General features: G+C 38.1%; 1 protein-coding gene across 3 annotated transcripts in view; it reads right to left on the bottom strand.

Annotated features, from left to right (window-relative positions):
* PTPRO (protein tyrosine phosphatase receptor type O) overlaps nucleotides 1-12,389 on the bottom strand; it is a 277,974-nt gene that overhangs the window by 112,340 nt on the left and 153,245 nt on the right. For all 3 annotated transcript variants that reach the window (XM_017873696.1, XM_017873688.1, XM_017873702.1), the window contains exon 2: nucleotides 3,331-3,604. In XM_017873696.1, the coding sequence (XP_017729185.1) occupies nucleotides 3,331-3,604 (274 nt within the window). The remainder of the gene's footprint in view (nucleotides 1-3,330; nucleotides 3,605-12,389) is intronic.

Below are 12,389 nucleotides of genomic sequence, written 5' to 3'. Positions count from 1 at the left end.
AACCACTAAGAGGCCAACAAGAAAACTTACTTCTCTGGATCTTTCCTGATTTACAAACTTAATGTATTGTGGAGGGGGCGAAAAATCTTTCCCTTCCAGTTCTAGGAAAACATCCTTTCTTTTGAAGGGTGAATAGAGAACAAGAAGACGCTGATCCCTGGGAAGGAGCAGAAACTCTTTGGGCCCAATGAGTCCCTACATTGATACAACGTAGAGTATCAGTGGTTCTTGCTTACCACTGGAGAAGAGTGCAGGAAACTCTCTGACCCACAGATTGTAATGTAAGAATTTCAGTGTTAGTGTAATTTGAGGGGCAAAAATGTCCGAAGAAGTCCCATCTAACTCTCACAGGGTCGTGCCTAAGCTGAGGCTGGACCATGAGAACAAGAACATCGTTCTGTCCCCGCCAAAAAGTTAGCTGATGAGAGAAAAACAAGAGCCGTCCTATTTGCTGGAGGACCTCTTCTGTGGTGCCGGTGTTCAGGGCTTGCTGCAATACTGAGGGTGAACTGAAACACTGAAGAACACCCTCTAACCACTCCTGCAGCCTACCATTGGGAAGAAACTGGAAATCTGTGATGAAACGGAAGGTATCTAATACCTCAACCCGCTCAACTATTGACAGATTGTACTCACTGGCTCATGTCTACCTAACAGCCTAGCAATATGTAAACTTGCAAATTCCAACCATAGAAAAATGTGTATTATATTATCAATAGATAAATATTTATAATTACATTACATGTAATATTCGTCCTAACACCTATACATTTCAAATTGGTAGTAACTAGCTTCATATGGCTATTGAGCAATTAAAATTAGGCTAGTGCAGCTTTACTTTTATTTAAATTTAATTTCTGTTTGAAAGTAAAAAAATGGGTAAATTTGTATATTGATTATATGTTGAAATAATATTTTGAATGTAATGGATTAAGTAAACCATGTTATTAAAATTGATTTCACCTTTTTAAAAAGCATTTTAATATGTCTACCAGAAAATCTACTATTACATGTGAGGTTAACATTCTCTTTTTATTGGATAGTGCTGTCCTAAGTACTCCAGTTAAAAGACAGCGATTTTTAGATTGGAAAAAAAAGCAAGACTCATCTCTGTGCTGTCTATAGGAAACCGTTTTACATGTAAAGACAGAAGTAGGCTGAAAGCAAAAGGATGGATTAAGTATGCCACACAAACACCTAAAAAAGAAAACTAAATGGCTACTTTAATATCAGACAAAAGGGAAATTAACACAAGGCATATTGTTTGGAATATAGAGGGACATTACATACAGTCAAAAGGATCAGTTTATCAAGAAGACACAGCAATCTTAAAAGCTTTTGCACCTAATAACAACAGAGCTTCAAAATATGTAAAGCATAAACCAAAATAAGTGAAAGGAGAAATAGACAAATTTACAGTTACAAGTGGAGACTTTCAGATTCCTCTATCAGTCATTATTAGAAAAAATAAACAGAAAATCAGTAAGGTTATAGAAGACTTGAACAAACAACGTGACCTCGTTGGTACTTATTGAAACTTCACCCAGGAAGTACTCACAGAATACACAGCAAGAAAGACCATATTTGGGCCCATAAAACAAATCTCAACAATTTTCAAGTAAATGAATCATATAAAATATGTTCTGTGATCACAACAGCACTTCCTCTAGAAATCAATAAAAAAAGATGGCTGCAAAATTTCCAAATGTTTGGATATTCAACACACTTGTAAGCCCTACAGGTCAAAGGAAAACATCACAAAGGAAAATAGAATATATTTTGAATGGAACTCATCATAAATGCTAAGTGATATTCTAGAAATCTTTTAGCATTGACTTACCTATCAAATTTCTTCACGAAGGCTTAGCTAAAGGGCTGAATCATTCAGCTGCAACTGATGAGGAATGGCTGAGTGCATGCTCAGAGATGTTGGATCAGCAATCGTCATTACAGTCCTAAATCTATTTTTCTTTGTGCCTTATTTTTTTTCCTGTGGATCTCTCCTATTACTTGCTCAACTAAATTGAACTAATATTTATGTATTATCTATTAAGCAAGCATAAGCCTTGGGCTAGGTGTTTATGAATTATGGAGATAAGTAAGACAGGTTTTGATTTCAAGGAGTTTGTATTATAGGCATTATGTGTCTATATCTGCTGCCTAAATCTGACTTGCAATTCGTCTTTTTCTAGAGCTTATTTAAGACAGTATTTTACCAGGTAAGTTCTCCCTTTAATTCAGCTAATAGATTTGTTCATTATGTCTATAAACTTTGAAGGTCTTGGGTCTACACCATTCCTAATTTTTAGGACTCACTGCTGATCCTGGGACTCTGCCAATAGAGACTTTAATTAATTTTTGACGGACGTGTTAAAAATATGTCCTCTAGCTTGGTTCTGAGTTTTTGCTTCTTGTAGTTTCTGTTTCCTTTTCTCCCAACAGACAATATCACTGTCTTTTCCCTTAGTTATCACCAGAACAATCACGGGTAGATGGCATTTAACAAATTGCAGCTGTTGCAAAACTTGCACTGAAGAACATAAGCAAAAGGGACTTTGCTGAGCCATTGTATTGTGCTAGTGATAAACTCTGCTGTCTTACAGATACCAGTTTTCCTTCCACATGTCAGCATAGACAGTAGAGTCACATCTTAATTTGAGATTAGATATTAAAGTCAGTGAGTAAAGTGAAAAAAAATCACACGGAGTTAAAACTATTCCTAAAAATTTCCCAATGTCAGCCTTAACTCTTTATGACATGGACTCATGAATATTAAAATGCCGGTAATTTTTTTGCTTGGCATTTTTTCTTAAGAAGTAGAAGGCAAAGCTATTTTGAAGATGAGGTAGGGAATAACAAGTGATAAATAAATATATCTTTTTCTCTCTCTCAGCCAAAGACCTATACCTGAATTTGAGCAGGCTAAATAGGAGTATCAGTTCATTGTCCCCAAACTGAATTGCTAAATATGAGAGTACATGCTCTGGAAAAAATAGACAAGTTATGATGACATTATTAAGTACTATAGCAGAATATTACACAGTTCAATCATGAATTTGAAATTGCCATTCAGTCTCAAAATATACTCCTTCGTTGAGGATTACTTTTTTTGGTTTAAAAATATTTTTGTTATCACAAGGTAAAGAGTAAACATCAAACTCCAGCAAGAAGCTATATTGCTAATATAGCTCATAACATTGAATCTATGTCACTTGGTGTCAAGGCAAGTGATTTTGCCATTCTGGGTGGCTTCTCTCAATTCAAGCCACATGAGAAGAAACAGGGAAACAATAAGAAGAAAAAGGGGAGAATATTACACATGATGCTTACTTGTTAACACAGTGATTGATCTGGATGGCTTGGTCACTACATTTCCATTTACCACTACCAGAGTGATTATATAATAAAGGCCATGATAACTGGCCTTAAAAACAACAGGAGGAGGCAAAGTGCTGTCGAATTCCTCAAATTCGAAGAAATAATTTTTGGATTCACCAGTTATCTTCACAACATACACAGATGCTGGACTGATGACGTCTGAAGTTTCTAATGAGACAACGATGTTATTATCATCTTGGACAGTTACATGGAAAGGTGTAGCGTTCTGTTGAAAGAAAGAAAAAAAAGAGATGGAGGTTATATTCAGATAATTGGCAATAAAGTTATACTAAGATCATTTTTACATACTATTGTATATCATAAACTAATGTTTGTGATAAGTCTTATTTCTTAAAATAGAGTTATATAGGTATTTTAGCTACACAAGGAAAATCAGAAAGAGATTATCCTTCTTAGGACTAATAATCTTCTCAGGGTTTTACTTTGAGGATTTTTTTCCACTGAAGCTGCTTCCAGTTTATGGACAATGTCATGTAATAAACAAAATAAACATCTTGTGGAGGATTAAATAATGAATGAGTCATTTTGACACTCAAGTTCTAGGGAAGTTCTTGGGTTCAACTGTGCTGGCAAAGTTACATGGTTTAAAGAAGTACTCTTTTTACTTTAGAGGGAGCGATGCTAGGAGAACATATCAAGGCAGTTATTTCCTCTTTTTCCTCTTACCTGCTAGTTCTGAAGATTATAAAAAAGTCAGGATTGAGAAACTGGTGTTGATCCTTGTCATTAAAGATTAACCAGCATAACCTCTTAAAGATGAAGGAAGCATTATTAGTGAGGAAGAGATCAGATGGAAGATCTGCAGGTGTCTAGGGGATCAGCAGTTGATGGACTTTTTAAAAACTTTGCTCCAAGTCTCCAGATATATGTTTATGGACAATATCTGGAAAGTCATCCATGGAATTGGTTAAATATTCCTCCCTGATTCTGTCTCAGACTCCACAGGCAGAATTAATCTTTCTTTCTGGTCTCAAACAAGACTCGTGTACTTTGTACCACATGCTTGTGTTTAATTTATCTTCTAGGTGTGTAGTGCCCCGGGTGAGTAAGTTACTCACTGCAATGGGCCTCAAATTTCTCTTCTATAGTAGCAGGATGGAAAAATTGCTGAAACTCATTAAGAATCTACTGGGATCCAACCAGTATGCCAGGTGCTCTATATATAAAAATATCACATTTAATATTGAAAATAACCTCCTGATATAGGTATCGTTATTTTTAATCTCACTTTGTAGCTGAGGAAACTGAGGCTCAGAAAGATAAAGTCACTTGCCCATGGTCACAATTACAAAAAATCAGCCTAATTATTGTTCCACATGTTAATTTGTCTTCATCTCCTAACTTACTTTCCTAACACCGAGTCTGTCACATAACACATAACTGGTAAGTTTCTGTTGCATCAGTGAAGGAATGGCTGATTGAATGAATGATATATGGGCATTTGCCTCTAACAAATTACTCAATTTATTGATTTTGGTTTTATTATTATTTTTAATTGATACATAACAATTTTACATCTTTGTGGGGTACTGTGTGAAATTTTGATACATATATACATTGTGTAATGAGCAAATCAGGGTAATTAGCTTATCAACCACATCAAATATTTATCATTTCTTTGTGTTGGGAACATTCAAAATCCGCTCTTCTAGCTATTTGAAAATACACGATAAAGTGTTAATATAGTCCCCCTATAGTACTATAGATCATTAGAACTTATTCTTCCTGTCTACATATACTTTTGTATCCCTTAACCAGCCTTTGGCTGTCCCCCTCTCTCTCCCTTCCTTGACTCTAGTAACGACTTCTGCTAGAGCAACTTGCAAGTTTTTTTTTTTTTTTTTGCATTCACATGTGAGTTAAAAACGTGGTATTTATCTTCCAGTGCTTGGGTTATTTCACTTGATGTAATGTCCTTTGGGTTCATCCATGTGGTGGCAAATGACAGAATTTCCTTTTTATTTTAAGGCTGAATGATATTCCATATATACACACATATATATACACACACATAATCTTTTCCTTATCCATTCACCCTCTGATGGACACTTACGTTGATTTTGTATCTTGTCTCCTGTGAAGACTGCTGCAATAGACATGGGAGTGCAGAGAAATCATCAACATACTGATTTCCTTTCCTTTGGATAGATACCCAGTAGTGGGATTGCTGGATCCTATGGTAGTTCTATTTTTAGGTTTTTGAGGAACCTCCATACTGTTTTCCATAATGGCTGAACTAATTTACATTTCCACCAACAGTTTAACTTACTGATTTTGGTTTCTCACATATTTTCAGCAACCAAATGAAGCACACAGTATGCATCACTACTCTCCAAGAGGCTTTATAGACCAAAAAATGTACTGACTTTTTCTTCTTATTTTAGTTTTTAGAAATCCAGTGTTTACAGGCCCTAGTACTTATAAAGAATGTCCGGCATAAACAAATTTAATTCTGTCTTAACACTGAATAGACTAAATTGTGTTCCCGATAATCTCACCATAAGTCCTCTAAGGTCAGGAACTGCATGTTATTTCCAGCTGCATCTCCAGCTCTAGGATCAGTACCTGGTATATGCTAAGTGCTTTTGATGTGGGTGATCCTAGGCAGATTTCTGTAATATGAGCTAGGCATGAGAATGAACTTTTAAAATGTTCCTTTATTGGACTATGTCATGTAATAAACAAAATAAACATCTTGTGAAGGAGTCAATAATGAATGAAAGTCGTTTTGACACTTAGGTACTAGGGAAGTTCTTGGTTTCAACTATGCTGGTGAAATTACATGTTTTGAAAAAATATGAGTGAGGCTGCGGCGTCCTAGAAAAATTCTAGGAGAATGTATCAAGGCAGTTATTCCAGACACATGGGCATGTTTCTAACATTGAGCAATGTACTTCTGGGATTAAACACAAAATATGAGCCATGCTACATTGTCAGTGGTCCAGGGGGAATTGTGAGGCTAGCCTAAAGTTCATAAGAGCATTTCACTGTTTGGGCAAGAAGGATAAAACATAAGAACACAGAAAAGAACAGAAAAGTATTTAATATGTTGCCTATACATGGAGCTTAACAAATGCTAGCTCTTTTCCTTCTCCATTACCCTTTTCTTTCTTTTGAATTATGCTTCTGCAAGTTCTGCTTCAGTTATGGCCATGAAAGTTCCTCTCTGACTGTTCCTCCAGCAAATAATAACCATACACTCTGGACAAATTACCAAATAAACAACTAAAGACTGAATCATGAACAAAGCAGAGATTTTGGAGGGAAGTTGACACTTGGCAGAAGGTATTGGCACAGAATGAGTTATTTTTCTATCTATCTATCTATCTATCTATCTATCTATCTATCTATCTATCTATCTGTGTCTGTCTGTGTCTGTCTATCTGTGTGTCTGTCCATCCATCCATCCATCCATCCATCCATCCATCCATCCATCCACCTGTCCGCCCATCCATCTTCTATCTCAGCTTATAGCCAGAGGGCAGAGGCTTCACTCAGCACAGTGTGAGATAGCTGAAACTCTGACAAAATCTCAGTCTTTCTGGCCTGAGGCAAAAGATAAGAGAATCTTGGCAACCACCAGTAATGGGAAGTGAGTGGGTAATCCTGAAAAGGAGTGAGCCAAAACGAGGGGGTCCTAAAGTCTGTCCAAACCTCAGGCTGATTCCTGAGCCATTCATGAGGTGGTCAGGCTGCAGGTAGCCCAGCCAAAGCTAAAAGAATGGTCCTAAGGTTCAAGCTGCCACTCACGAAAAAGCATGTGTAGTTTTCATCCAACCAAGTGAATTTCTTGCTAAGACAAAAATATTAGTTTAATCATGAAACAAATATTATAGTCTTTATAACAATACTCACAATATTCAAGAAATCATCCAAAATTAGTCCATATACAAATATCCAAGAAAATGTGACAAATTTTCAAGAGAAAATCCAGGTTTTGGATGTAGCCAAGTACTTTAAATCAGATATTATAACTATGCTTAATAAACTAAAACTATGCTCATAATGAATGAAAGGGTAGAAAATTTCACCAGAGAAATAGAAACAAAAAAAAGTAATTCTAGAACTGAACATAGTTCTGTGTTATTCAAAGGCCTTTTTTTTAAAAAAATCAAGAGAATCTTTGCAGTATAGACATATTTGGTTTCATCCTCAGTCATTTAGTCCTAGCCAATGTCCTGAAGAATACAGCCACACAACTGAAAGGAATTTAAAAATATTTAGTGCTCAAGTAGTGTGCTGCCTCCACACCAAGACTGAGGGAAGACCCCTTGCCTCATGGGTGCCTGGTCTTCCCGCACATTCAGCTCCAGTGAACAGGACCGTGGTGATTGTCATACTCATCTAAAGAGGAGAACAGTGCAGGGCTAGGCTTCTGCATCAGGGTGAGACCAGCGCCAGATGTGCCCTACCTCCCTGCCTCCTGAAATCTCCCTCTCTGCTACTCAGTACTGATGGCATCACTCATCAAGACCAGTGTATTCTGCTACTGTCTTGTCCTTCTGCTGAGGGAGAGAAATCTGCTCCTATCTGAGCAAGAACTTGGAGAACTTTCCTTCTAGGTTCCTTTTAGGAGAGCAAATGCTCTGACTTAGATGAAGAGACGAGATGGGCTTTGCCCCACCTACAACCTCCTCTCCCCTCCCTTCTCTTTGAAGAAAAGATCAAGAAACCTAGTGTCTCCAGTGGAGGCGAGGGAGGCTGTCTATGAAATACTGGGGAGGACAACACATAAAAGGAAAAAGTCATTATTAGACGGTAGCAATTGAGACACAGGCTGCCGTCTGTCCAGCTGGCTGACTATATGGTAATGAAGGGCAGACCCCGTCCCCTGCTAGGTTGAGGTGCTATCCATTCTCCCCCTCTTCCTCAGTTAACCCCAGAGCTTCCAATACCATGTTGGGGTTTGAGTGCCCCTCTAGAGGAAGGGCTTGTTCTATACTCATATTGATTCCCAGGGGCTCCTTCTGAAGAAGCAAAAGGGGCTGGGGACGGGAGGGTCTGAAGGTTAAGATAGCAACAGATGTCTTTTTCCCCTTCATAAATAATTTTTTAATTCTTACCCTCACCATCTCAGGCTTTACATATGGAAACACTAGAATAGAGGGGTTTGGGGGTTGGGAATCTTCTGTTCCTCCTCAGAGTGGGTGAACGTGAGAGAAGGGTTTGTATTTTAAAAAATTTAATAATAGGCTACTATAACCTCCTTTTGCCTGTGGTTGTGACCTGTGCCTGTTGGCCCTTTTTTGCCAATAGGGTGAACAAAATTCTCTAACTGTTTCTTCTCCCTTCCCCATACCCAAATTAAACACACATGCACACAGGTTCCTAATGCTTAAAAAGAAAAAATGATCTTAGATTATTACCTGTATAATGTAAATCGGGATTAACACCAATGCACATTAAGACCTGACTAAGTCAGGATCATTCACATGTAGAATTTTTAAAAGACAGTTGACATTTTCAACCATAGCATTTCATCAACTAAGATTTGAAATTAATAGACTTCTATTAGTAATTCAAGCAATTGTCAGTACCTTAATATGACTAGAAAGGTCCAGGTTGCTATCATAGATGCATGATCTCTTTTCCCTTACTATACTTTCTTGTAAAACCTATTAGCTGAGAATCACAGACATCCTAGCCTCCTGCACCAAATCTAGAAGTATTGCATTGTTAATGGTTCGTGGCCCTATGTGCAGTCTGCTGTTGTACCCATACCCTCCAACTTTGCTCTGTCAGTGTCCCACGGGGGTGTCGAATCAATAGTGGGTGTGAACAATGAATTGAGAATGTGGGGAACAATTTTCTTGGACATCAGAAGCACGAGCAGCTGGGTCAGGGTTGTCCCCTGCTTGGTGGAGCAGGGTGGTGCCAGCAGTCCAGGAGCAAGCCCTGAGCAATGCACATGGGTGAGGAACATTTGTTGATGAGTGTATAGTGTGGTGCTGGGTCACAGGTGTGCAAGAGATACCCATGCACCCAGAGATTCCAGGCCTCAAAGGTAGATGGGATGCCCTCCCATCCCTGTGATGGTGCCATGGAGGCTATCAGCACAACGTGTGCTTATGATGGACAGGCCCAAAGTGCAGTGGGGACACTTGACAGTCTAGTGAAGTCATCAGCTCCTGTTCTGGTGGGCTACTTTGCCCAAGGGTGCACCTGTTCCTGCCACTTTGTTCCCACTCATGCTCTGAAGCTAACTCCTGCTGCTCCTGAATGCCCCCATATCCTTGCTGCTACAGCTGACCCGATGGAGTTGGATCCTCGGTTTACTAGGCACACCAATTCTTCCTCTAGCATCATCAGCTTACTTTAGTGTGGGGAATATAATGTATTTCCTAAGGAAAGCAAAGAGCCCTCCCTCTAGCCTTCCTAAGCAAAACAAAGAGCCCTCCCTTATCTCACGGTGAATACATTGCCAGGATCAAGCAGGGAACACAAGTAATATGTAGGTTGGCCTCAACATCTTCTGCCTCCTCATCTTCCCTTCCTCTTAAGGAAAATTCATCAGCATTGAAATACTTCTAAAATTCTGGCACAACAACAACAACAAACAAATTAGACCCCAATTCTTAAGTGCACCTGAGGTCTCCAGCAATACTTCTTAAACTTCTCATTTCCCCCCTATCATAGTACCCTTCTCTCTCTGCAAATTTTATCTTTTCTTCTCTTCTATCCTTTTGCTTTCCTTAGAATCTTCTATAGACAGACTTTACAAGAGGGTATCTGGAACAGCTGGGATGTCCTCATTGGATAGAGAAGACTTGGGAACGAGGTAAAGAAAGAGTAATCACATCCATGATAGAAGTTACTAATTGAAATACTCATTTAGTCGATACAAATTAAGAACCTACTAAGAATCACACAGTCTGCTAAGTACTGGGGATCCAAAATCCTGCCTCCAGGAGCTGCAAGTTTGGTGGTGGTCAGTGGTTGTTTACTTATGAAATGCTTAGTGAATGGGGAATCCTGATTATAAATACGCTTTCAAATTAACTGAGAGCTGATGAAAAAATCCTTTTACTTTTAACCTATTGGACAATTTGCCAAAGTGTTTCATTTTTCATGGTAATGTTTTTTACACTAAGTATATTTTAGGATTTATTTGGAATCTCAGAATTTTTGTATCTCAAAGACCTAAAAATAATGATCCTTACTAATAAATCTTACCGTCAACAAATATAAATAGAAATCATATAGATATCGTGCTTCATATCTGAAAGTTGCATTTTTAGGAGAAAATGTGTATTCATATTTCCTTATTATTCACTTTTCACATAGATAGTACTGTTCGGTGCATAATGGGAAAGTTTATTAAGCAAAATGTAGACAACTCAGGCACTGAGTATCCAGTAGCATTGAAATCTGGCTTTTAGTTCTTATTGATTATAGCAGGTGATTCACTAACTCAGAAAACAATAAGTTTTTTAAGCATCAAATGTGTAATTATCAATACTTTTTTCTCTGTTTTAGCAGCCAATAACAGAAGGTGGTTGTGATAATAAGAAGAGGAGTAAATAGACTCAATTTTGTAAAGTGTTTAAGAAATATATGTGTAATGTGTGTCATGATGCTTCCTAGGCAGTAAAATCATCCAGAGAAAGGTACTAATCTTCCAAATGCTAACGACAGCTTTGGAGATGATTGTATCAGCCATGAAAATAAGCATTGGCCCATGCACTCCCAGGTTGCCAAAAATAAATCAGAGTGGGCTAATCAGATTCAGTTGGTGCAACTAATGAGAGGAAGGCAGCAGGCCAAGTGAGATCTAGGCAGTGCGCCTAAAAGAAGTGTCATCTGTGCTCTTGCTTTCTACTCTATCGTCTTTACCTTAGCTTTTCCTGGAATCTATGTTCAGGAGAAAATTTCGAGAGTACGCTGCAGGCACGTAATCCCTGCTGAGAAGTAGAGCAGGAAGGAACAGTTAAAAGTAATAGAAATTGATCTGATAAATGTAGGAAAGTCCGATGCTGATTTACTTGGTTACTGTAAAAAAAAAAATGTAAAACTTTTTTGAGACAAAATAATAGTATTGCTTGACTCTGCAGGAAAAATATTTTTGCTGAAATTTCCTTTACATAACAAATTTAATATAGTGATTTCTCTGGTCCAGCTCTCATTGTATGCTTGAGAGAACAGCGGTGCAAATGTCATACAGCTAATTGATGTCAGGACGAGGTCTAGGATCCATATATCCTTATGCCTCTTGGTACTTATCTTTCCATAACCAGTGGGGCCAGCTAACTGAGGCAGCAAAAGGGGGCTGGGCACTTGACTTCAGCACGAAGGGGGAGCCCAGGTGCCTCTGACCTGTTCTAGAAGCAGTCTTCGGGGAGAGAAGCTACTGGAGACAGAGTGGGTAGCACTAAAGAGGTGACTAACACAGGATGAGTCCCTGGGCTGTGGGACAAGGAACCAAACTGGCCAGAGATATGTACCAGTCAGAATCAAAGGAAATCGCCCGCCACCATTGACATATATAGCACTATTGTCTCTTAATCCCCTCATCTGGACCAGGCTATGTGCTAATTTGTTTATATATGTTTTTTTCTTTTACTCCTCACAGCAATCCTTAGAAACAAGTGTTATTATCTCCATTTTACCCAGACAGGTTAAATAACTTGCTTAAGAGCAAGGCAACAGACTTGAGATCAGAAGGCCTGGGTTTCTATTCCGCCTCTGTAGCCTTTTACCTGTAAGAACTAGGGGAAGTCCAAGGAGCTCTTAATTTCATATTCTTAAATTATAAAATAGGGTTAATTCCTGAAACTCATGGAATTTTTGTGAGGATTAAATGTCTTCTGTAAAAATGCTAACACTATGAACTCAATAAATACTAGTTGTATTTCAAAGGTTATTGTGTTATATTTTAGTTTTGAGTCACTCAATGTCTTTTTTTTTCTTTCTTTTTTTTTTTTTTTTTTTTTTTTTTTGAGATGGAGTCTCACTCTGTCGCTCAGGCTGGAGTGTAGTGGCACCATGTCGGC

The sequence above is a fragment of the Rhinopithecus bieti genome, unplaced genomic scaffold, assembly GCF_001698545.2.
Source record: "Rhinopithecus bieti isolate Rb0 unplaced genomic scaffold, ASM169854v2 scaffold_110, whole genome shotgun sequence".
In the NCBI taxonomy this organism is placed as follows: Eukaryota; Metazoa; Chordata; class Mammalia; order Primates; family Cercopithecidae; genus Rhinopithecus; species Rhinopithecus bieti.
This window is presented reverse-complemented; position numbering and strand designations above follow the sequence as displayed.